The following is a 24,611-nucleotide window of genomic DNA, read 5'->3' as shown; positions in this document are numbered from 1 at the left end:
ACCAGACATGGGTAACAGATTGATATCTTTAAAGGTATAATTATATTGTTATTCTCTGAAGAGGAAGCCAACAGGTCTATGTCCTTAGTGCAAAGATAACAAAATTCTACGCAGGTAAAGGGCTTTATATTGTCAAAATGAAATTCAATACGCAGTTATTAGATAACCGAAGTATGAAGAACAGCTATAATTACAGCGCAAATAATCACGCCACAATATGAACGTGTATATATTGCCAAACAGCGCGATCACTATATATACGACCAGGTGAAAGAGGGCCATGCAGACTCCAGACCGTCGCTTGATTCCAGTGTTGTGTATAGGGCCTAACCACCCCCTCCCAAATCCATCTTCTCTAACCCTCTGCGGCTATATAGCAGTCCCTACCGAAAACATGGCAATACTGTATATTTTCTCCCACAAAATAATGGTTTTATCGTGGAACTAGCCAGATTACAGGTTATCTTGCACGGCAGGCCTACTACTTGTTTAATCATGTAGTTGCCCTCCCCCTTTTTTGCATTCCGGTCATGTTTACGGCGCAAACATAGATGCCCTATCAACGAAAGCAGAAGAGGCAACCAGTAGGGGAGAGCAGGGAACCTTTTACAACATAACAAAGGCAGTGAGTGGCAGGAATAGACCATCTCCCAATCTACCTGTCAAGGACAAAAGAGTAAAGTTGTTGTCGTCAGAGCAAGAGATGGAGGAACGTTAGACAAAGCATTTTAAGGAAAAATTAATTGAACAGGCCACTTCCAACTCATGAACCTGATATCAGTGATCCAGCAGCTGACCTAAACATCATCATTGAACCACCACTAAATTAAAAAAATTGTCTTTACAATACAAACTCTTAAAAGCTCTTGGATATGACAACTTAGATGCAGAATTGTTCTTAACAGATCTTTTTCTAACAGCCACAATTTTACAGTAATTTTCCATGACATCTGAGAAAGAAACATCATATCAAACGAATGGAACCATTGAGTCATAAAAATACCAAAGAAAGGCAAACCAAATGACTCAAAAAAATTGGCTGGGAATAACACTTCTTTCCATTCCAAATAAGATCATGGTCAAAATCATCATCATCATCATCATCATCATCATCATCATCATCAGATTATTCATAATTGTAAATGTAAAACTGCGTAAGAACAAGCAGGGCTCATACCAGGATATTGATAAATTTTTTACATTTAAAGAACCAAAGAACATTGTACAGAATGGCAACGACAATTATATCAATTTTATTAATTTTGAAAAAGCCTTCGACATCGTTCATAGGGAGAGTTTCTGAAAAATTGTGCGGTCGTATGGCATCCCACAACATCTGATATATTAAGAGTTATTATATCATCAAGAGTTTTTATGTCAACTTCAGATGCAGAGTTGGAAACCCCAGCATCGAGTTTGATGTTAAAACAGGAGTACGTCAAGGCTGTGTAATGTCATCAACACTCTTTATCATAGCCTTCGACTGGGTCACGAAGAATACAGCATCTGACATTCCAAGAGGCATCAGATAGGGTAAATTCACAACACTTGAAGACATTGACTTTGCTGATGATATAGCCTTGTTCTCCCACTCCCATCACCACGTTCAAGAAAAAACCAACAGGCTCCTCATATACGCAGGAAGCATTGGACTGATGATAAGCAACAAAATACAGAGGTCATGACACCAAATGTTAACAACCCACAACGGTCAAAGTGGAAAATCACATCCTCTCAGGTACTAACACTTTTACATACTTGAGCAGTAATATAATAACAGATGGTGGAGCAGAGACCGAGATCAAACAGAGACTATCCAAGGCAAGAGCAGCATTTAACAACCTGCAAACTATTTGGAAACCAAGTCAGTACACCATTAGAACAAAACAAAAAATACACAAAAGCTGCATTCTACTTATCTTTTTTGTATGGTTCAGAGTACTGGAGAATGATAGAGAGTGAGCCGAGAAAGCGACATTCTGTACAAAGTCCCTAAGAATAGTTTGGCCCAATACCATCTTAAATCAGGATCCTTGCAACAGGTGCCAGCAGGAGGACATGGCCACAGTCATCATCAGAAGGCTTTGGCCATGAACATAGAAGGGAGTCAGACATCGTTATAAAAAGAGCTCTCTTCTGGACACCAGAGGGAAAACGGAAGAGAGGAAGGCCCAAAGTCACTTGGCGGCGGACAATGGAAGCCAGAATAAAAGAACCAAATAGAAGCTGGAACACACCCCAAAATCTAGCTAGTGACGGACAAAGAACCCTCGTTACTGCCCTGTTAGCCAGAGGCGTCACTGGCAATAATTATGTCGTGGCAATAATTCGCTATATAAGAAATGATATTAATTCATTAAAAACAATACAATAAGCATCTCAGAAACTACTGGACCAATCTTTAAAAACGGTCTGGAATAATATAAACCCAATTTTAATTGTTTTTCATTTTTGTTTATATAATAAAGCTAAATTTCATATTTTGCAAAGAGCAATTCGTTAAATAGTGAGACGTTTGTTAACACGCTTAGATGATATGTACTGTTCTCTTTAATATATTTTATTCTCGCACCCAAACTTCAAAACATGAAGTCTTTTTATCTAGAGTTTGGATACGCCTCTATATACGCACCCCCCCCCCCCCCCCCCCGATACTAGTACACTGATGAACCTAATACGGAATTATTCTTCAATTTAGAGAATAAAAATGTCGCATGGTTATAAATCTGGTGAATTTGATGATGCAATTGCTGTACATTTTATTATGCAAACAGACGTGTATGTCCTTTGATGTGAAGGAATAACGGTATTATCATGTAAAAAAATGATTCTTCTCACTCCTGGCTTCGGTGTTCTGATCTTGTATCATTTTGTGTTTCAGAAAATGTTTTATAAACATGAGCTACTTTTGTAATATTTCTGTCTTTGTTATGGGGTTCTGAGTAACTACACAGTTAAAATGAAAGATACATGTAATTGTGTAAAGAGACTGCATTGTCGGACCGTTTGTTCTATTTAGTGATCAATATTTGTTTCAGGCTCCTAAAATTATAACAAAGTTTAAGTCTTGTGTCAGTGGGGGAGCCACCTTGCAAAAACCTTCTTGTAAACTAGATATTTTTATCAATCCTGAAATAGCTACCCAGTGAAATGTTAATAAATTTTCAATCTGAGTTATGGTCAATCTTCGAACTCTTCAACATTTTATTTCATTTCTGCGATTTATTTCTAAATTTAAACTTAAGTATCTACTAATTCGAAAATTCTTATCCATTCAAGATCTGCGAGATTTGAAAAAGTTCTTTACATTAATAGAGAGTTCATTAAAATGTCTGATTTTTCACCTGCTGTTTATAATCTCATTTTGGGCTTTCTATCAGTCTTCATATTCTCAATGTCCTTGGGTGGGCTGGAGGAAGTGGTTCGAATTTTGGGAATCTTGTAAAAATGTTATGATCACGTTGCTCTCACTTCAACTGCCTTTCAATTCAATATTGCTTTACTTTTAGTAGCCATATGACCCTTCAACTGTAAATTTAAACTTTACTTTATGTTTGCAGGGGTTTTCCTTTTTAATTTGTTCATGCAGACGGTAAAATTCAAAGGTTCTGTACATTGTTTTTAACACGGTAGGACGTATTTTTTTCAACATTTACATTAGAGGATTCTAAAAAAAAAAATGCGAATTTGTCAAACCTTTTTATAACACTATTTACATCCTAAGGCTCCCTTCCCCCCTTAGTTTCTGAATTAAGGACGTCGTTTACTCTCAAAATCCGGATTGCTAAAAAGTTCAATGTAATGAGTAAAATTTGTTCTAAACACTAAAGGTATTTATGAAATGAATTATTATTGACAAACCATTCGATATTTTTACTATATCATGGAATTAGGCTCAAACAAAGTTGGACTTTTAGCAAAACAGAGTCATTGACCTACTTTTTTGAAAGTGGAAAATAGCACTACAATGATAGGTCTTTAACACACAATAGATGGTTTTTCATTATCATCAGTGGAATTTTTTTTCATTCTGAGTAAACGTATACCTTAAGAAACCACATTGTATTCGTATAATCATAATCTACAGACTCATCCGAACCATGATCTAACATGTTACAATTAATAAAATCAAATGCCTCAGTGTATTTAGCGACAACGTCATTCAAAAACTGTGAACGAAACAGTTGTATATTGTTAAACTATGTCTAATTCTAAAATTATAAGGTCAGTCTTCATGGATAATTTAGCGACCGTTTGAAACTTAAAACTATATATTTAAAAGATAAATAATGGCGATCGTACTGACTTCATTTTCCTAACACCAGTAGTGTTGTCTGAATTTTATTTTATCAAATTAAAGTCATAGTCGTGTACTTATTTAAATTTGATGAAATAGAATTCAGTAAATAGCCGTCATACTGTTTTTGCTTTCGTAACTACAAACTGAGTTTTGATAATTTACTTACATTTACACTTTGTACCAATTTCCTAGGAAAGATTTAAAGACGTGTGTAAATCTTAACAATTTGAAAATGTTTTCTTTGTTTGGTTATAATGGCAGTACTAGTGATCATTCCACAGAAACAGGCAATGATCACTACCTTCATACCCACATGAACCAATAAAGAAAGGTTGTTATTTTTCAAATGGGATGAAGCAATGCTTTCAATAGACTACTTTATACATTAACTACTATTTAGAAGCAAAACTTAACGCAAATACATTTGCAAGGGGGAAAATCTTACAGCATTTTTCTTACCTATTTTACGAATTCTTAGAAAAAAAGGGTATGTTAGAGACAATTTAATTGAATGATCTATTAATGTCAGATAATTATTTAAAGTTGTTCCTTTAGACAGCCAATAATTTTCAGAAAAATTCTGAAGGAAATGTCATATTCAGGAAATTGCAGAAAGCCTGTTTGTGAAACTTCCTAATTGTGGCTCAGTTTTCTGTCTTTTTTTTAAAACATAAATTAATTGCTCTAAGATTGAACGCACATGAATGAAATCCGATGAGTCGCAGGTAAACGTGAACGGAAACTTTCCCTGGAATGCTGTCGTTTTGACAGTAGATCAACTATCTGTTGTCACGTTCATCGAACGCGCATCTCATGCATGAAAACAATGTGCTGATGCAGCGCTAACATGTGCTGCACCAAGAAACATATATTTGACCTATCGGTGCTTAACAACCATGCGTTTAAATTTCAATTGGAAAAAATGACGAATTGCATTAAATAAAAATTTGGTTTATTGCCATAGAGATAGAATATATTCAATATCATGCTAAAAATAATCAATCATAAATACAAGAATAATGAGTGAAAATATACATAATAATAATGCCTGACTATTTGAATTAAAAGGTTCCTTATAGATCAGTTTTCGGACGTTTAGCTAGGTATGCTGCTATCTTTGGTTCGGACTGTGTTTTCTTCAAATTAGCTGCCAGTTTAGGGAATTTTTCTAACGCTTTCGGGTCCTTCTCCACAACTCGCGAAACTATATCCATGAAAAAGACGTCGGCTAAACTTAACTGAAAAATAAAAAGAGGAGTGCGCTTCATGACTGGCCAGGTTTTAAGATCAAAAGCTTGATTACAATTTACGAGCAAAGTAAAAATACACTTTTATTGTACCTTGGTTCCAACGAAATAATCTCCACCATTGCCTTCTAAGAAGTTATTCAGAGTTCCAAAGATGCGTGGCATGGTTTCTTCCTTCAGTTTCTTTTCCATTTCAGCCTGAAATTTGTTTATAATATGTACATTTATAAATGTACGTTATGAGCCATAAACTAAAGACCAATAAACTACTTAGAAAATTACAACGCAGATTACACTCCCATCCGTCAAATGCCTTGTTATAATAAGAAATATTTTTGACAGTTCAAAATTAGGGTTTGAATATCAATGATGATTAAACTGTTGTTTAACATCTTCAATTAATCAAAAGACATTTTTATTTTTTTTTCTCATCAAAATGAATGAAAAATTTGAGACATAACATGCATAACAATGTTACATGCATGTCATGCTATTTATCAGTAAGGGTATAATTGAGGGACCTTTTCCGTTTACGTGTCGTGATCTATAATGTACACAATGCTATCTACCTTTCTCGCTTCATCTTTCTCGAACACTGGCTTGATCATTTCATTGATGAGATCATTGACTGTATCTACGATCTGGTCCATCAAAAGCTGGTCTGTGTTAGTCTTTCCAGCCATACCTAAAGGTTTCAACATAAAATTGACTTTGTTCTTTGAAAGATATACAGTACATGTATAAAATTATGTAATTAGTAAATGTAATGTAGCAAAATCAAAAATAATCAGCTGAATTCTAGCGAAGCTGTGAAATAGTATTTCATTGCTAATAATGTATATATTTCCGTATTTTGCAAATAAGGTGATCGCTATAGTCAAACAGTTATCCCCTAAAGGTCTTGGAGTAGTACTATTAGAGTCTAATTCATACTAATACAGCCAAGGTAAGACGTCTTGTCAGACATGTACTAATTCCTGACCGTATAACCCTTTATCCCACCCCTCTAACGACTTTCAGTAGGCAGTTTTAATAACATTTAATCTAGTACTTTAATAAGTACTTATTTCAAAAGGCACACATTTTTAGATAAACTTTAATTTTAAAAAAATTGAGATTAACAAAAATTTTCGCTTAATGCTTACTTTTATTTAGCCCCCCCCCCCCCCCCCCACAAAAAAAAATCTGTGTGTAGATCATTGATTTTTCATTCATTATTTGGGAAAATGTCCCATTCTCTCAGAAAAACAAACAGCATAGGTGATATTGGAGCTTTCGCAATCGACATGATCATCCACACGAATAACGATTGGGTGGTAATTGTTTACACAATCTTCATGGCTTGGTGACCAAGGCGTGCAGACCTCGGCCATTGTCCACTTTTTATCAGGATATTACATACACTAGTAAAGCCAATTTTACAAGTACGTGTATGTGCATTATCCGTCATTTAAATGGCCAAATACGTGAGTGTGCGTGCACCTGAGCGTAATATGTATTTGGAAAAGCACATATTTTGTATAAAATTTGAACATTTTAAGTTAAGGGTCATATATTAGAACGTAAGACTCCTATAACTTACCATATTCCCTAGCTAGATATCGGGCGATTGCCAAACTCTGGCTGTATTTTTTGCCATCAATTTCCAACACGGGCATCTGACCTGTTGGCATGCCTTAAAAAAAAAAATATTATGCTGCAATTGCACGATTCAAAAGGCTTACAGAAATTTATTTCATATTTCTTGTCTTAGATCTACTTTTTCGTGAATTGGCTAATTAAACTTACTAGATTTGAGTTTAGGCCATTCCTCTCCTTGCACCCTATGGTCCTCAAAGTCCACCCCAGCGGCTGTAAGCATCAGTCGCACGATCTCCCCCCTCCCCTTAATATTGAAGTAGTAGACGGTGTATTTTGTCATCTTGTCAATCCGTCGTGTTTTAAACTGACACCAACCCGGGCAACCGTCGTTGTGCTGCACTGCCTCAGACCTGAAACTTTAAATAGTCACCTCTAAAGGGGGTGTCTCAAAAGGTCATAAAAACTCGCAATGTTCTCAAAAATACACTTCGGAAGTCCAAAATTGTAGGTAAATATAATAAAGTCCCAAAATTTCACATCAGCGAAATTCAGCAATAACCTGAAATTTGCGCAATCTTATTTTGTCTTCGAAAATGCATTACAAGGTTGATTATGTTTCTTTGGGGTTAATTTGTGGGACAATTAACGTACCATAAATTCTCGGTGTGTCTCAAAACGTATTTTTATGCCTTCTTGACAAGGTAGTTAATAGCTAATGAGATTAATTTATTTAAGTCAACTTAAGTGACTGATATTCATCCCAATGTTATACTTTTCAAAGTAATGTGTGAATTACTACAAAACTTTTGATAGGTCAACTGCGACTAATGAATTTATGTTAAAAGTCATGAAATGTTGGCTAAAGGAAGGGTTCCGCGTGAGATATTACGAAAGGGCGGGGAATATCTAGAACTTTGCCTCTGCCAAGCGCTAACTCCTCCTTCCTTTTTGTACATCTACATTAAAGTTTTAAAATTCAGAGAATTTAAAACTATCTGTAACAATTTTTTTAATTTTAAAACTTTAATGTAACACATCTGTTAAATTACCGTAACTGGCTAACAAATAACATATAAATGATACATATAAAGATCATTTATTTCTAATTCAGCTTCCAGAACAGACAAGTACATGACATATTACCGTATTTTTCGGGGCATAGGCCGGTATTTATTTTATTTTTTTGCAACAATGCTCGAGCCTCGGCTTATAAATATGATAAATGTACAGTAAGGACTCTGTAAAGGTGTTGGAGCTAGGCGGTGCTCCAGGTAAATCGCCTGTTCCTTTACTTGTTGTAACCCTTAATGTTATGCTTCTAAAATCGCAGTGAAAAGCTTTTAAATCTCCCCCTGACTGGGCTCAAATGTCAAACTTGAATTTTTAACAAAATTATATGAAAAAGATATACTTTTGAACGATATAAAGAAGTGTTTTCCTTAATCCATAACGCAATTTAATTTACAAATGCAGCTACAATTCTTCTCCAAAACATTATAGGTAGCTTCCAGGGAAGACATTAAGTTGGATTTTAACACGCAGCAATACTCGCTTCTCTGCCTGCAATGATCTCCATTCAAAAGAACTTGGGTTTTTTTTCAGCAAATTTTCCCGTAGTACAAAAAATAACACTATAAACTTCACTGATTGTGCCTCCATTCTCTCTATCAAACCGTGTAAAACGCGTACGCTTTACATCTTTCCGATTCCACTTTTGGCTAACATTAATTATAACTATTTTGTTCACTCAAATATATTTCTGATTCGGCAATTGCGTTTTCTCCAAAGAGGTATCATTAGCAAAATCATATTTCGCATAAGAAACAAAAAGTGGCAAAAAGAGACAAGGGGAAATTACCAGGTATTTGTGTATCAGAGATATCGAGAGTCAACTATTCATAACAGGGTCATTTACAGTAAATCAAGATGTAAAATCTTGCTTTTGCGAAATCATAAAAAAAAAATGAACGCCATACAGAAATTCAATTCAATACATTTTATAAAGACGGGTGGATAAGGCCTGTAAAAATCATTCAAAATAATGTATATTTCACAAACATCGATTTGTAACCCTCAAATACCCAAGTTCCAATACTAGTACTTGAAATATGTTGATTTGAACTTGCGTATGCGTATCAAAACCTCCAAATATTGCAACTGTTTAGAACTTCAGTGCCTTTTCTTTTATAAATACAATGGGTCTGTGCTCCATATTTTTGTCATATATAGTCAAAATAAAGTCTAATGGAAAACAAACTGTCCTTTACAAAAAATTAGATTATTGAGAATCAAAATTTGTACATGACAACTACAAATTTTGATTCTCAATAATCTAAATTTTAGTGAAGGACAAAACCTATATACATCAACACGAACGTGGAGAGATGACCCACTACACATTTAAAAGATCATTTTGTATCCCAAGAATGGGCCGATTTAAGAGTCCATAAATTCGTTGACAAAGTCGCATATAACATTTAAACAATGCACGTTATTGTGACTTGAAATGGCGCAGTGGTTAGAGCACTATATAGAAATGGATTCGATGCCACAAAAACGTAAGGCAATATTTTCTTTTCTTATCGTGTGTTTAAATATTCAAAAATGAATATAGTTAGAAACTGTGCTATTGCAAACTTGTATTATAACACTGTCAAATAGATTTATCTGGAAAAATGAATTTGAAGGGTATTTTACGACTATACCAAATGGGCATTTGCGCTATCTTATCCCCCATTTTCTTTTATTTGCAATTACTTTCATTATCAGATCCGATTAAATTCAACAGAAGCTGAAATTCTGAAATAAAATGAATAAATTCAGTTTTTAATTTTTACTATTCTTTCAGTCATTTCGAGCTGTATTTTAAAGTCAACGCTGAGAAAAGAAACATATCAATCTTTTCAATACAAAAACCATCTCTTTTGATTAATTACAAATCCATTTGTATTTTGCAAGTTTCTTTTTAATGATTTTCAATAACAAAACACTCCAAATATCATTGCACTTTTTTAAGGAACAAAAGGTCCTCAAGTCACAATGCTCACCTGAGATACAATACACAACACTAATCAGACAAAATTGGACCACTTCTACAGCCCCCTTAAGACCACAAAAAGTTTTGAAAATGAATATTGTATATTACACAGGCTATAGTCATCCTTTGATAAAATTGCCCAAATAGTGCAATATCTAAGGTAAGGCACCACTGTGCCATGGGATACGGTGTCAATTTTCAAAAATATTCAGAAGTAGGACAAGTCAACAGAACGCAGACAAACAGTCACCAGAAAACTCGTTCAGGTGAGCTAATAACATTCACAGTATTACAACATACTGGACATTCTCACTCCATAAAAACAAAGACATGGAAGAAAAGGTCAAAACCAAAACAAAATCCTTATACCGTAATTTTACAAATCAAGTGTCTTCTTTTATGATATTAACATCGATATAGGTAGAGATTTGTTCCACACACACTCTCTGTTCGATGACTTTCCCTGTGTTCACTGCTCCATTGTTCCATGATCCAGTCTCCATTAACTCCCTCACTGTCACAGGTTGAAAGTTCACCTCTGTTTCTAACTGCACTGGACCTTGTTCTTCTTCAACCTGTCCACTCACAAACTTCTCATCACTGGAATCCTGATGAACTTGACTGAACTCCTCTGATAGAGTAATCTCCTGTTCCTGAGATGGGCATTGAGAAATCTCATTGGCCAAAGTCATGACATTCTGAGGTATGAACACTTGAGGTTGAGGTTCACCAGAGGCTCCATCCTCGGAAATGTCCACCTCTGTCACTTGATCAGTATCTGAGGCCAGAAACTGGGGTGGAAGTTCTGAAACACCCCTCAGGGCGGACTCTGAGGTCTTCCCCTGGAGTGTCATAATACTCTGCGATTTCTGCCCACTGTCTTCCATCAGCTGGAAGTTATTTCCGTCCACAATAATGGGCTGCCCATTGCTGTTTTCCACCAAGTGGGAGAACTGAGGCTGTAACCTATACACATGGATCACAGTCTCTCCCGCCGGGTCCTCAGGTTTGTTGTAGACAAGAATCAAGGGTCCCTGCCCACTATTAACCTCATTAGTGTCCCCGATAGCCTGGGCAATTTCTGATTCGTTCAGTGCACTGTATTGACCAGCCACTGAGTTCCCTCCCTTTGCTCCTTGTCCAGTTTTCTTAGTATTCCTAAAATTACAAGGTTTTTTATTTACTGATTATTTGTTCAAAATTAGATGAGAAACTTTGCTTAGTGTTCTTAGAAACTTTCACTGATTTTACCATAGAATTAAGTAACTTTCACTGATTTTGCACTAGGATTAGGTAATAAATGTGATACCATTTAGGATGTTTTGCAGGTGTTGGTTTTTCTTTCACAAAATCTTCCTCATCATCTTCCATCTCATCATTGCTGTAGTCAAAATATTTTCCTGGAATGGAAATAACAGTACTTGCTAAGTGTATACATACTGACAAGTTCATAAGTACAGCTATATCAAATTATGTGTGCCAATTATGTGCTTCGTTGTGGATTGAAGAATTTTTAAAATACTTTTTGTTAAAAGTATTACACCATAACTCATAACAAACCTAAATTCAATGAATATTGAATAAGAATGCATAACAGACATGTTACGTTTCATATTTCAATACAATCAGGCATACATTTACAACCACGAGAATGTAGTATGTACGGACTTAAGAGTGTCCTAATTAAAAACCTTAATTGGTTCTTGAAGAAAGAAAAAACTGCCTTCCTTTTTATTTTTTAACATTCAATTAAAAAAATCGTTAAAAACATTTTTTGTTCAAATAAAACCAAACTGATGAAATTGATTTTTCTAAAAGCTGTTTTTTTTTGTACTGGGTATGTAAATAAACAGTCAACATATCTAAATGTTATTTAACTACTTTGTCAAGGACATTGTAAAATCTTCTCTTGATTAATTTTTTTTTCAACAGGAGATGGTATCTTAGGATATTTTATATCTAAAAGATATTTCATAATATTGAATAATGTCCACTTACTGGTAAATTGCATGAGCTAAGATATTGAATCAACAGTCATTATTTTTCATTTTAACATTTAATAGGAATAATATGCCATTAAATTCAAAACATCTTCTTTCCATACTTGAATGGAAGAATCCATAAAAAATATTGCTCTGTATCTTGATCCAAATTTTTTTTTAAAAAATATCAATTAATGTCACACACTGCAGCTGAAATTACCGGTATTCTGTTTTACGTCAAAGGGCAGATCACTCTAATTTCACATTATTACATGACCCTGCAGTTTTATAACATTTAATGTATATATATTAGTACCTAACATTATACAGACAAGCCCTGACTATTACCTGACCCTGCAGGTTTATAACATTTAATGTTCAGGTACCAAACATTATACAGACAAGCCCTGACTGTTACCTGACCCTGCAGGTTTATAACATTTAATGTTTAAGTACCAAACATTATACAGACAAGCCCTGACTATTACCTGGCCCCGCAGTTTTGTAATACACATGTATTAATGTTAAGTACTAAACATCATACAGACCTGACCCTGCAGTTTTCCGTTTACTTCTTCTTACAGAGGTGGTGGAGGAGGTGGAAGATTTATCATCCATCGACTCCACATTTTTTCCACGAGATTTCCTTGCCTTCTGCTTTTCTTTCTGTTTGTCCTGTTTCTCTTTCTCTACCAACTCATCTAGTTGTTTGAAAACTTCCATATCAAATGGTTTTCTTTCCCCTGAAAATGAATAATTGGACTGTTAAATTTATATTTCATACCAAAAAGTCAACTTCATAATAGGTAATGTGGACAATGTAACTACGTGTATAATAAACAAAGAACTCACTGAATGCTTTCTCAATCTTTAATCTGTTCTCTCTATCCTCCTTCACAAACTTTTTCTGTGAAAAAATATAAATTATTGGAATAAATACATCAGTGAATACATAGATTTACCGTATTGCATCAGACTAAAACACAACCAGGGTCTGTCTTAAAGATGTTCTTCACTATCTGAGCCAATGATTAATGGTAATGCATACAATATCTTATATACCTCAATGTTAAAAAATGCCATGTAACCTATCTTCAAATGTATGTATAATAGTGTTATCTTTCATATTTTGGTTTAAAGTGGCATTTAATATGTGGGAGTAGATGCACAATATTCATACACAAATTAAAATAGTTATATATCTGGACTAAAGATGTTATTTGTAGTTTCACTGGATCAGTACTAAAAACTGCTTAAAACAAAAAATTCTGTGAATGCTGACTGAATGAAATATGTTACCTTCAAATCTGCTCGCGTCTTGTTTGGAAACACTTTCAACATCAGAGTAAAGTCAGTTCCAATAGAACTCAATGCATAGTAGAACTTTTCTGTCTCTACAACATCAAAATAATTGAGTTCAAGAGAGTACAGCATTTATACACCTCGTAAGTAAATCTGATAGTCTTGAATCTAAATTTTCTGAGAATCATTTAATATCAGAGGGTCCAGTGAGGGGATACTATGGGGATTGTGAATCAGCCTTTCAGCCAGAGGCCTGTTCAGCAGAGCAGGTACTCATTGTGCTCCCCTAAATTCCTAGCAGCCGGACTGTAGCATCCCGATCTGAAAAAAATTCAGATGGACGACCTGGGAGCTACAGTGCCACACATAAAAATTGTATATTTATTGCGCACAAAAAAGTGTGCTAGTTTTGGACTGATTAACCTTATCTAGACACAAATTCTGTGAAAACAATTAGAACCATTCAATTCTTAATGCAACTTACTATTGATATCATCTCTTTACTTGTCTCAGACTCTCTCTTCAACATGCTACCGACTTTGGAAAATCAAGAATGTTAAATTTACATGAAGATGGAGAGTCGCCATTTTTACATGTAAACAAACTGCACCACTTCACTTTACGGGGCTGGTGATGGTGTTTAAAGGCAAGTAAAGAGACGATATCAGACAGGCCTCCTATACACCAGGGTGTCGTTCCTGACCTTGTTTGGACCAGATCTGTCTGACTTGAGGCTTCCTGAAGCTGGCATATGTTGTTGTGTTCTCCGTCTCATCAATAGCCTCTGTGTCCTCCTCCACCACTGGCTTATTAGTGTTTACCACCAAACTGTAACGAACAGTAGGCCAACAAATTACATGTAGTACATGTATAGGAAACCCCCCTCTAAGTATACAACTTTTGCAGCTTGGCTAATTCCATGTTTCTCTATTGTGAGACATACTTATTGCTTTTTATATTGGATGTGAATTTAAAAGCAAGCAAAACCAAAATTTTAACATGGCTGACCTCTCCTCATTAATGATGAGACTGCCATCAGGCCCAATCTTGACCTGGGGGACAGGCATTGCCTCCTCCTCCCCCTCTCCCTCTCCTGGTTCCTCTTCTCCCTCATCAACTCTTGCCTCTTCTTCTGTGGCTTGTAGCAAAGGATTTACAATAAGTTCTTCGTCTTCCTTTTTATTGGCAGTTTTAGTAGATTTCTCAGGCTTATTCTGGATCCTACAACACAATTGATATTTTAAGTTTCTAATTCAACAGGATAGAGATTCATAATGATTTACAGTTTTTTTTGCTTCAACACTCTTGAGTCATTATCAGTGTACTTATCTTTTTTTAATTTTAAAAACAAGTCAATATTAAAGAGTTGGACATCACTCACGACATGAAATTTCTATTAGGATTCCAGAATATGAGATCAGACATTTTCATAGAAGTCTTGTCTAAAGGAGCATCTTTTGGAATGTCCACCTTTGTATGTCTTCTTGTCTGCAATGAATTCATACATTACAAAATACCTTTATTAAATAAACTTTGAAAACATCTCTCTCTTTCTCTCTCTCTCTCTCATATTATAGTACCTGCTTTGGTTTTTCTGTCTTCTCTTCTTTATCTTCTGTTGACTTTGTTATATCAGTTCTTGGTACATTTGGTACATGTTTTACAGGTGAAGGGCTGTGTAATGATAAAAAATATCAGCTTTATTTCACAACAACAAAATTTTCTCTCAAACATTTCTTAAATATTCATCTAAAACTATACCCAGATTGACAGTTATGCCAATTATCTAAAACAATTACAAATAAACCTAAACCAACATTAAGCATCACTTTACCAAGACGGATAGTTTGGCCTAGGTGTGGGAGACTTGAGACTAGGAGTTGGAATAATTGGACGGGGGGACTTCAAGGGGGATGATGGACATTTTGGCTGTGGGTCCTCTGTTGTTCTGAAAGAGAGAAACATTTAATATTTACTTTACAGCAAATCAAACTTATAAGTGACACATTCAACTTAATTCATGAATGAGAATGGCAAAATAGATGTCATTCAATTTCATTGCAGAAAGAAGCAAATATTTGTTTTAATAAATGCATCATAAGATTGAATATTTAGAGAGATAACAAACAGTTTTATATTAACCATCAATATAAAATAAAATCATCATAAACCATTTGGAATTTTCCAGGAATTATCAGTAAACTGCTTTTTCACTTTATTATTAAATAATGGCATGTAATATTAAGTTAACATACCAGGAATATATTCAATATTTAAACTAACCTTCTAGGTTTTCCAGCCAGACTAAGGTTCGGTTTAGCCTTGATCTTTGCTCTAAGAGCCGTATACTGAGGCTTCTGCCCTTTAGGACTTCCAACAGCCTCTTCATCTTCAGTGTTTATCTTGTCTTTACATTTAACTTCATCAAGTGTGGTCTGAACTTCTACAACATTCTTGTCTGGTTTTTTGTTTTCATTTGGTTCTGGGTCTTTTGTCAAATTTTTGGTGATATTGGATAAGGAACGAACAGGACTTTTGATGGTATCTTGACTTATTTCTTTAGCCTTTTCACTGTCTGCTTGTGGAGGTTTGGTTCCAACTCTTGGTCCAAGGTTTGGTCTAATTTGAAGTCTTGAGCGTCTGGTAGCCATTTAGATATTTCTGATAAAAATCAACATTGAAATAGCCATTATCTACTTCAGTGAATGAATGTGAATTGTAAACTTTTCTAAAAAGAATAACCAAAATGTCATGTGGCAAAATGCATTAAATGAAGCGAAAGTTCTTTAACACAACAACAATACCCAAGCTCTGTAGTGCAGCATTATCTCAAGAAATGAGTTATTCTAATATTAAAACTGAAAGTTAATTTTCATCACGTTTCATTTCATCAAGTGAAAAGATACAAAACATTTAATTTTATTATTGTAAATGTGCTGGTCGATGTGGTGAAATCGTTTTCACCTAATTAATCACTTACATGCAGATGCTCAAAATGCCGTATTCACATGGAGTTTATACATATAAACAGTTGTATTGGCGAAATCAGTTATCAAAATTCTAATACTGAAACTTAAATTTCACCACGTTTCTTTTCATCCAGTTAAAAGATACAAAACAGTAAACTTTATTATTATTTTGATCTGCCTCGTTGCACCATCATGTGTTTAGAATTACGGTAATGTCGATCCCGATTATATTCTAAAACGACCCCGAATATATTGTATGATATAAGTTTCATGACCATTAAAATATTATTTTATGGAGTCAGGCCTCCTCCTACTAAACCATTTTAATTGACCATAAGGTAACCAGCTCTCACCATTCCAATAACTGCTATATCTGCATGTGAAGGACATGTAGCATCGTTTTTGAAAGGTGGTGGTGGTGGTGGTGGTGGTGGGGGGGGGGGGGGGGGGGGGTGATGGTTAGTTTTGCAAAAATCTATTGTTGATTGCTGAGTATGCATTTAATCTCATTCATCATAATGTATAATGTATGGTAATTTGATTCTTTTTTTATTACGTAATTTTTACCCTCTCCGCCGTTCATGACAAAATTTTACCCAAGTTCTGCCACGTATCGTTGAAATGAATCAGGTAAACTTGAAATACACTCATTCGTCAGTAAGTATACGGGAAACGGAAATTTTGGAAGGATACTAGTATACCAGTCTTAGGCTTAAAGGAAAAAAATGGAAGCAAAATCGAGACCCATGCAAAGAAACTTAAGACCACCCAAAGCGGACTATCACCTGCATGACAAGGATTAATGCTATGTACAGAGTTGTCAGGTACAGTATTTACCATTTACCGGTAGTAAAGAAAAGTGGTCTTTTCGTGCAAAATTAGGACCTGTAATGAAATAGAATCCCATTTGATATACCTTTTTTGCAATTCCGAATAAACTTCAAGAAGTGAATAGTATTGAACCAAGAATTATTTGGTTAGTTCAAAAGGAAAAATCACGTTTTTTAATGATGAAAATGGCGGGCGGACGGCTGCCAAAAAGTTACCCGTATTTTTCAAGATAGGAAGTTAAAATGTTATTTTGCAGATCAACTGTACATAATTATATCAGAGATGTGCATATATTACAACCTGTTCCTTGATTTGGATTTTTGATAATTTATGTAAAAAAAATCCAGCTATTGAACTGGGTACCCCTATTGTATGGATAACTCCTGAACAGTTTTCAAGTTAAAATATAAATTTGTTTTGCAGATCAATTGCATATATCAGAAATGTGAAAATTACTTGGATTTTGATTTTTGATGATTTATTTGAAAAAATAACAGCTGTTGAACTTAGTTATTTTTTAAACAAAATACTAGTATTAAATATAGAGTATCACATTTCTCTGGATTGGTAGTGTTTATCAATTCAGGGTTGACAAATGGATTATTGATTATTGTGGATTATCTTTTGTTTGCTATCGCATTGACAGATTAGAACCATTTTAACAAGGCCTTGGACTTTCGGTAGGATGTAACTCTATTTCTTGCGTCAAAACAAGATAAAAATGATACTGGTTTCAAGTTAAATATGCACCGATTGCGCGGTCTTAGCTCAGAAGCCAGACAAATAGAGCAATGGCCGAGTGGCCTACAATGAAATAGACAGGCATATGTCTCATTGCTGTTTGACACCAACTACCCAAAGTCCAAGCTCTTGTTAAAATGGTTCTATCTCTTGTTCAAAATGACATTAAAACCTCTTGAAGGAATTCTTACTGACAAGTGAAACAAAGAATATATGGTTACAGATAAAATGCAAAACAAGATATATTCAATCATAGAAATCCCCGTGCACACTATCACCACAGAACTATTACATACATGTACCAAAATAAATTTATTGTTCGTCCTTATGGAATTAAAATACACAGATTTATTTTAAGTGAATAGAACAGTAATGCAAATCAAAAATCATGCGCGAATCTAAAGGGGGTGTCAGCGGGGGTTGGTCCAGACACCCCCGGAAATTCCAAATTAATGAAATTCACATAATAAAATTCCCGAAAATTTCTGGATCCGCGCATGAAAATATCTTACCCCCCAGAAATGGATCATAAAAATTATGACTTGTGTTGTACATCCGATGATGATAAGCTGTAAAGTGTAACGAAGCATAGTGTTAACGGATTTACAAAATAAGAGTAATAAAACACTTACATGTAGTGTTAAAATTGACATAAAACAAAATCATGCAGTGGGTATAAAAAATAAGCACTGAAATAATAGTATTTGAAGACATTGATTAACATGAATTTAATGAATAATGAATCAATCTTTGAGTGTTCTGAGGCTTTTGGAAGGAAGAATCGACCAGAATAGCAGCAATATACAGACTTTGTGAAATTAGATATGAAAATAAATATTGTTTACAATGGCGTTTACACAAATCGCCGCATTTAGAAACTTTTTGTTATTTTCTACAAACACATGACGTTATATTTTTTGAATGGATTCATTATCCCGTATATATGTTTGGGGTGAATCTTTAGTGGGTCGCTTGCCTTAGCTTAGGTTCAACCGAAAACTGGGTCTTACTTCCCAGTAAGCATTGTCGTAAATAAAAGAATTTGACAGTGCTGGGAGTTTTATACAACCACTGAAAATTGTGATTACAGCTAATGTTTCGAAGAATCGTTGGATTTCAATGTGTTTACAGTTCAGCCAAGGACTATGTCGGTTTGTATCCTGTCAGTTGTCTGTCTCGTTGTTGTTTTCATAGGCCGCTACAGGCCTAATTAATGGTTCGTGTGTTAACGGACTGCTTAGCATGCCACGGTCTTACCAATCCCAATGGACGAGCGGTTTAACGGTCGACATCCCGTACGTATATTGAATTCGGTGTGGTCCAGTGAACATACGAAGATCTTCAATAACAGATTGTAAAAGGCTAAGCAGTACAACTCACCATCTACAGGCATATGCCTGATATGGTTAGGAGCTTGAAATATTTAAAGATTTACTACGATTAAGTGTAAACATTCCAATTGAATTTGTAATTATTAGGACTAAAGATATTGTTTCTGGTTGGAACTCTTCAATATATGTTTTGTGACACGACCATCTCAATCGTTGAGAGCAGACTGGGCTTGTAATGGAGGGAAAAAGAAAACAAATTAATGTTTGAAACGTCATATTGTGTTCCTGCTGTGGGTTAGTTGATGTGTATGTTATTTTACATTAAGCTTAGTACATAATTCTTAAACTACAACCGAACACTAACGGTTACCACATAGTTATAGAGCCATGTCTTATTTACAGTCTTTTGTGCACGAATAAGGGGGTATACTGTATACAGTGCACAAAGAACCAAAGCAAAAAAAATTGTTGTGACATCTTGTACAAAATGGAAATTCGTTTATCATTATAATTAATCGTATACAAACAAAGCACTTGACGCATTTTGTGCACATGGAATGACAAAATGAAAATAAAGACAGATGACAAAAGAGAAACAGACAATTTCATACCTCTCTGTTGATTTTCAACATTGACTTCCTATAGTTACATTGTAAGTAGTTTTGATATTAGAACCATTTTAACAAGGCCTTGGACTTTCAGTAGGATGTGAATATCTATTTCTCGCGTCAAAACAAGTTAAAATGACGCTGGTTTCAAGCGAAATATACACCGATTGCATAGCCTTCGCTCAAAAGCCAGACAAATCTTGTTGATTTCAAATAGCCATTACTGAGTGGCCAGCGATGAAATAGACAGGCCTACGTCACACTGCCGATTGACACAACTACCCGAAGTCAAAGCTCTTGTTAAAATGGTTCTAAAACATGTTCATAGGAAAATTTAGTATCTCTTACATAAGGTCAAATATTTCATACTACCTGTGGAATCATTAAAATTTATAGCCTACAAATGTTAAGACCATAAAACCCCTCTTATTGAGAATCCATTGGGTTAATCGGTAGATGATGGCTTAAGATATGATATGTTAAATCCATGGCAAGTGACTGAATAGTCTAGATAAAAGAAGTATTAAGTTAAAAAGAATCGGTGGTCGTGACCATTAATTAACTAAATAAATCGCCCCAAGAAGAAGAACATTGTATAAAGATATAGAAAAAAACATTTATTTTTAAACTTTAAAATATATTTATTTGACTTCTTCTTTACTTCAAGTTTATATCCATTAAACAAATCATTTTTGAAGATATAAGGTAGATATGATGGATAATTTGTTGGCCATCTAGCCTCCTTAATGACAGTAAAAATATATCACTTGTTGTTATTTCGCTAAAGAATAAAATGAAATTACACTGTAATAAAAGTTTGACATGGTAATTAAAGCTTATATAAAGCAACTATTTCCGGACAAATCGTTATATAAAACATTGTCACATTTGTCAATATCAAATCAAAATAAAATGATAAAAGAATGTTAGTCGATGATATAGAAGGGAAAAAAAGGCTAATAAAAGTTTTCAACAGCTTGTTACTGTCCCTGATAAGATGAGTATCGATTTAATATAGAAGTGAATGGAACACTTTTTGCCTCATTATGGAAGATTTGAATGCAAATTATAGTAAGGGTAGATAGAGGATAAAAATAAAAAATGCATAGTAATTGCCCAAACCCGTTTCAAAACAAAAGATGATATGAACTATACATAAATTCCAGTTTCTTTCCATCTATTGTTTTACAGATATAACATATAATATATTATTAGATATCAAGATATCATACAACAACGTCTAGTAAATGTATAAGAAAATATAATAAATTGTTTAAAAAGATCTTTCGTTAATGAAAAAAAAACTGAATGCAATTTTGACAATATCATTTTACTTTCTCTTACAAGAATAGCTCTGATTTGTTATATTGATAGCTAGCAAATGTTGCAAATTTTAATGTCACGAAATCAGTTACCGTATCTAAATAGAGACAACAGGTTTCTCTTCGTATATTAAACATCCATGCGATCTTCTCTTCCCACAAAAAAATATTTGTTCATTCTTATTTTGCATCCCGACCGAAGGTGAGTTAATACGTTGATTTCGCCCAAGTTTTATCTGTAAGTTACATGTATATCTGTGATCCTAAACTTTTAATACAAAATCAAGGTTTTTATATTTGATAACAATAAAGAAATAGTTTTTTTAAATAAAAGTTTAAACCCAAGAAGCTTAAAAAAGCTATTTTATGAGCTGTACATGTATCTTTTTTAAAAAGAATTTTATTTCGCTGCTGTTATTATGATGATTATGCATGTAAACACAACGTTTATGATAATTAAGATTTTGAAAAATCCTAAAGATTTTACCCCAAGAAAGTTTTTTCTACTAAAGAATATGAAGCAACAATATAAGAAGTCAATGATGTTTTAATTTTTGCTTCAATCAGTGCCTCTAAATTGTTTTTACCACAAAGACATGACTAACGGAAATATTAACCATAATCTTTTCTGTCTTTTTAGAAGTATATTACAAAATTCACGCGATGTCACAATATCTTAGGTGTTACGTCGCGGGAATAAAATTGTACAATTCTTAATGAAGGCAATGGAAAATACACTGAATAACCATAAATATAAGCATACATGTTTTTTGTTGTTCTTTTTTTTTTTGGTGTGTTTGTTTGGTTTTTTTTTTTTTTTTGGGGGGGGGGGTGCATGTGTTTGTGTTTTATTTGTTTTTTGTTTTCGTTGTAAGATAATTATTGGGAATCCCCATGATCGACCAGAAGAATACTTTTACACAAATCATTTATTGTGGTCTTCAATACATTTTATATCAATGATTGATTAAAATTATGCAAACATATGGAGAAATATAAGCTGAATGTAAAGCTACCATAATTTACCAGACTCTTAGTTTTTCCTCTCACGATGAGCGCTTTTATGTAAAGTTTGTCGAGGGGATCGAACATTCTACCCACGGGACGGACGCTTTACCACTAGACCACTTTGGAAGTTGACAGGGCGAGAAAGATATGAATGGTGAGGACCAGTGTCAGAGGTTTGTAAGCAACAGACTAAACCTCTACTCTGGTGTTCAGACATTCTGTCTGTTGAGACAGCTGTCACTTTGGAGGCATTCACATTCCAAATTTTAAAATGGATTCTAAATACACTTATTATTCATTTTTGAAAGACTCAATCGTTTAAATCATAAATCATATAGTAAAAGTGTGTACTAACAGCTTCAACTGGTATAATTCGATGCAGTATGTTAAAACACCATTTGGTTTTAATATAAATACAGGTTTCCAGTTTACTGTTGTATTAAGTAAGGCTCTACATAGCTTTGTAGCAACCTCTAATGATACACCGTCCATATGATATAATGTTGCATTAGTGGTCAGGATGTTGACCACTAATGATATAATTTTATCATTAACGAACAACCTAAACGTCCGCTAATGATATAATTTCAGATTTATATCATTAGCGGTCAAAAATCGTAACCTCTAATGATATGGGGAAAAATGTGAAATAAGTACTCCCTTGACCACTAATGATATACATTTGCACACATTTTCAATTGCATTAGTGGATGGATTTGCAACCTTTAATGATATAATATGATATAATATAATATTATATATATATATATAGAGAGAGAGAGAGAGAGAGAGAGAGAGAGAGAGAGAGAGAGAGAGAGAGAGAGAGAGTCGAATTTTAAAATTGTACTTAAGTATATCTGCGCTCTATACTTACAAATGCAAAATATCAAGGAAAAAAAATGACATTTACATTTGCAAACTTAAGTGACGTTATAGATGGACAGGTCATGAACAATGGTGACTAATGTTGAGTCTAATATGTTAGACAACCTCTGTATAATGTTGGATAAAGATTTGATTTTGATACGATACTACATAAGAATTGGTTAAAATTGTGTGGGGGAGGCATATTTGATCATTTATATAGTCCATTTTGTAATATACACCATTCTGACATTGCCCCTGACATTTGGCGTTTTACTTGAGATGAAATAGTCGCATACAGACAAAATCGTACAAGTCATGACTTCGTCTGTTTACTTCAAAATCCAAATGGTCAGCAGTAAACAAAAAGGAGTTGTGCTATATATTTTTAGATGATGAAAAATTTGAAGAAAAGGATTTTTTCATGATTAAAAAAATATTGTAAAACTTCAAAAATTGACACCACAAGTTAGAAATTTATACCCGGGGCCATTTTCAACAGCTTGAAAAATATTTTTTAAACCTCTTATGACATCGACACGTTGAAAATTGACCTTGTTGAAAATTGACTCCGACTTCAGAGTTTTGAACTGTTTTTGAACAGAAGTGTAACTTGCCCTGCACGGTCTAACTGTACATGTATGTACTTAAATGTTTCAGTTTCAAAACTATAACCACTTCATACTGTCAGATATATTTGCCGAATGGAAAAAAATGATAAAGTCGGAAATCTTCCGTTACGAAAGTCACCAATGGACTAATCGAACAATTCATGATTCGGACTTTACAAGATTTATTATACTCCATAATGGAACGGGCTTACCAAGAATCTGGAAATTTGCGTGGTCGGCACAACAAAGTAATATAATCAAAGTTATAACAAAACTCTGGACTATTACCCCTACAAGAAATATAAGCACCTGTCAACTATGCAACACTCAATACACAGACATTTTTAAGCATGTTGCTTGTAGTTGCGCGTACTTCTCCACAAACAGGGACATTTTCTGGAGTGATATAATAAACTTCGATCTGGGCATTTGTGCTGAACTTTGCGCTCTTGACGAGGAGGAACTGTACTCATATCTATTGGGTAAAATCCCAGCCACCCCATTATCGGAACAAAATGAAAAAGAACTCATACTTTTATGTGGAAACTATCTTATTAAGGTATTTGCATTATATAAAAGAACAGTCAGTGATACACAGTAGTCCTGTACATATATATATATTTTTATTACTATCGTTGTAATTTTTTTTTTCTGTAACCACCTCATTGAATTTATTTAGCACGATATATTTCACCTTTCAATTATAATATTCACATTTTCACACTTGTTAAAACATGTATATATATATATATATATATTTGTATCTCTTTATAAATATTTCATAATTGTTGTATAATATGCATGTTTGATTTTGTTCAATAACATACATTCCATGTACTCTCTGAAAAGAGGAATAAAATATTGAATGAATGTTACA

At 34.1% G+C, this 24,611-nt stretch overlaps 2 protein-coding genes across 2 annotated transcripts; both read right to left on the bottom strand.

Annotated features, from left to right (window-relative positions):
- Positions 1-5,235: 5,235 nt before the first annotated feature.
- LOC105340488 (glutathione S-transferase) lies at positions 5,236-7,526 on the bottom strand. The gene is made up of 5 exons (XM_011446547.4): positions 7,336-7,526; positions 7,130-7,222; positions 6,117-6,232; positions 5,641-5,745; positions 5,236-5,538 (listed from the first exon to the last, which is right to left on the bottom strand). The coding sequence occupies exons 1-5, from the start codon at positions 7,466-7,468 to the stop codon at positions 5,374-5,376; spliced, it is 612 nt and encodes a 203-aa protein (XP_011444849.1). The 5' UTR covers positions 7,469-7,526; the 3' UTR covers positions 5,236-5,373.
- A 2,545-nt stretch (positions 7,527-10,071) lies between these two features.
- On the bottom strand, positions 10,072-16,605 carry LOC105340487 (transcription factor TFIIIB component B'' homolog). The gene is made up of 12 exons (XM_011446546.4): positions 16,430-16,605; positions 15,733-16,110; positions 15,284-15,397; positions 15,030-15,123; positions 14,831-14,937; positions 14,458-14,670; positions 14,153-14,277; positions 13,447-13,541; positions 13,000-13,054; positions 12,696-12,890; positions 11,475-11,565; positions 10,072-11,323 (listed from the first exon to the last, which is right to left on the bottom strand). Exons 2-12 carry the CDS (start codon positions 16,098-16,100, stop codon positions 10,549-10,551), a joined length of 2,232 nt encoding a protein of 743 aa, XP_011444848.2. The 5' UTR covers positions 16,101-16,110; positions 16,430-16,605; the 3' UTR covers positions 10,072-10,548.
- Positions 16,606-24,611: the final 8,006 nt, after the last annotated feature.

This window comes from Magallana gigas, chromosome 5 (genome assembly GCF_963853765.1).
Source record: "Magallana gigas chromosome 5, xbMagGiga1.1, whole genome shotgun sequence".
In the NCBI taxonomy this organism is placed as follows: Eukaryota; Metazoa; Mollusca; class Bivalvia; order Ostreida; family Ostreidae; genus Magallana; species Magallana gigas.
This window is presented reverse-complemented; position numbering and strand designations above follow the sequence as displayed.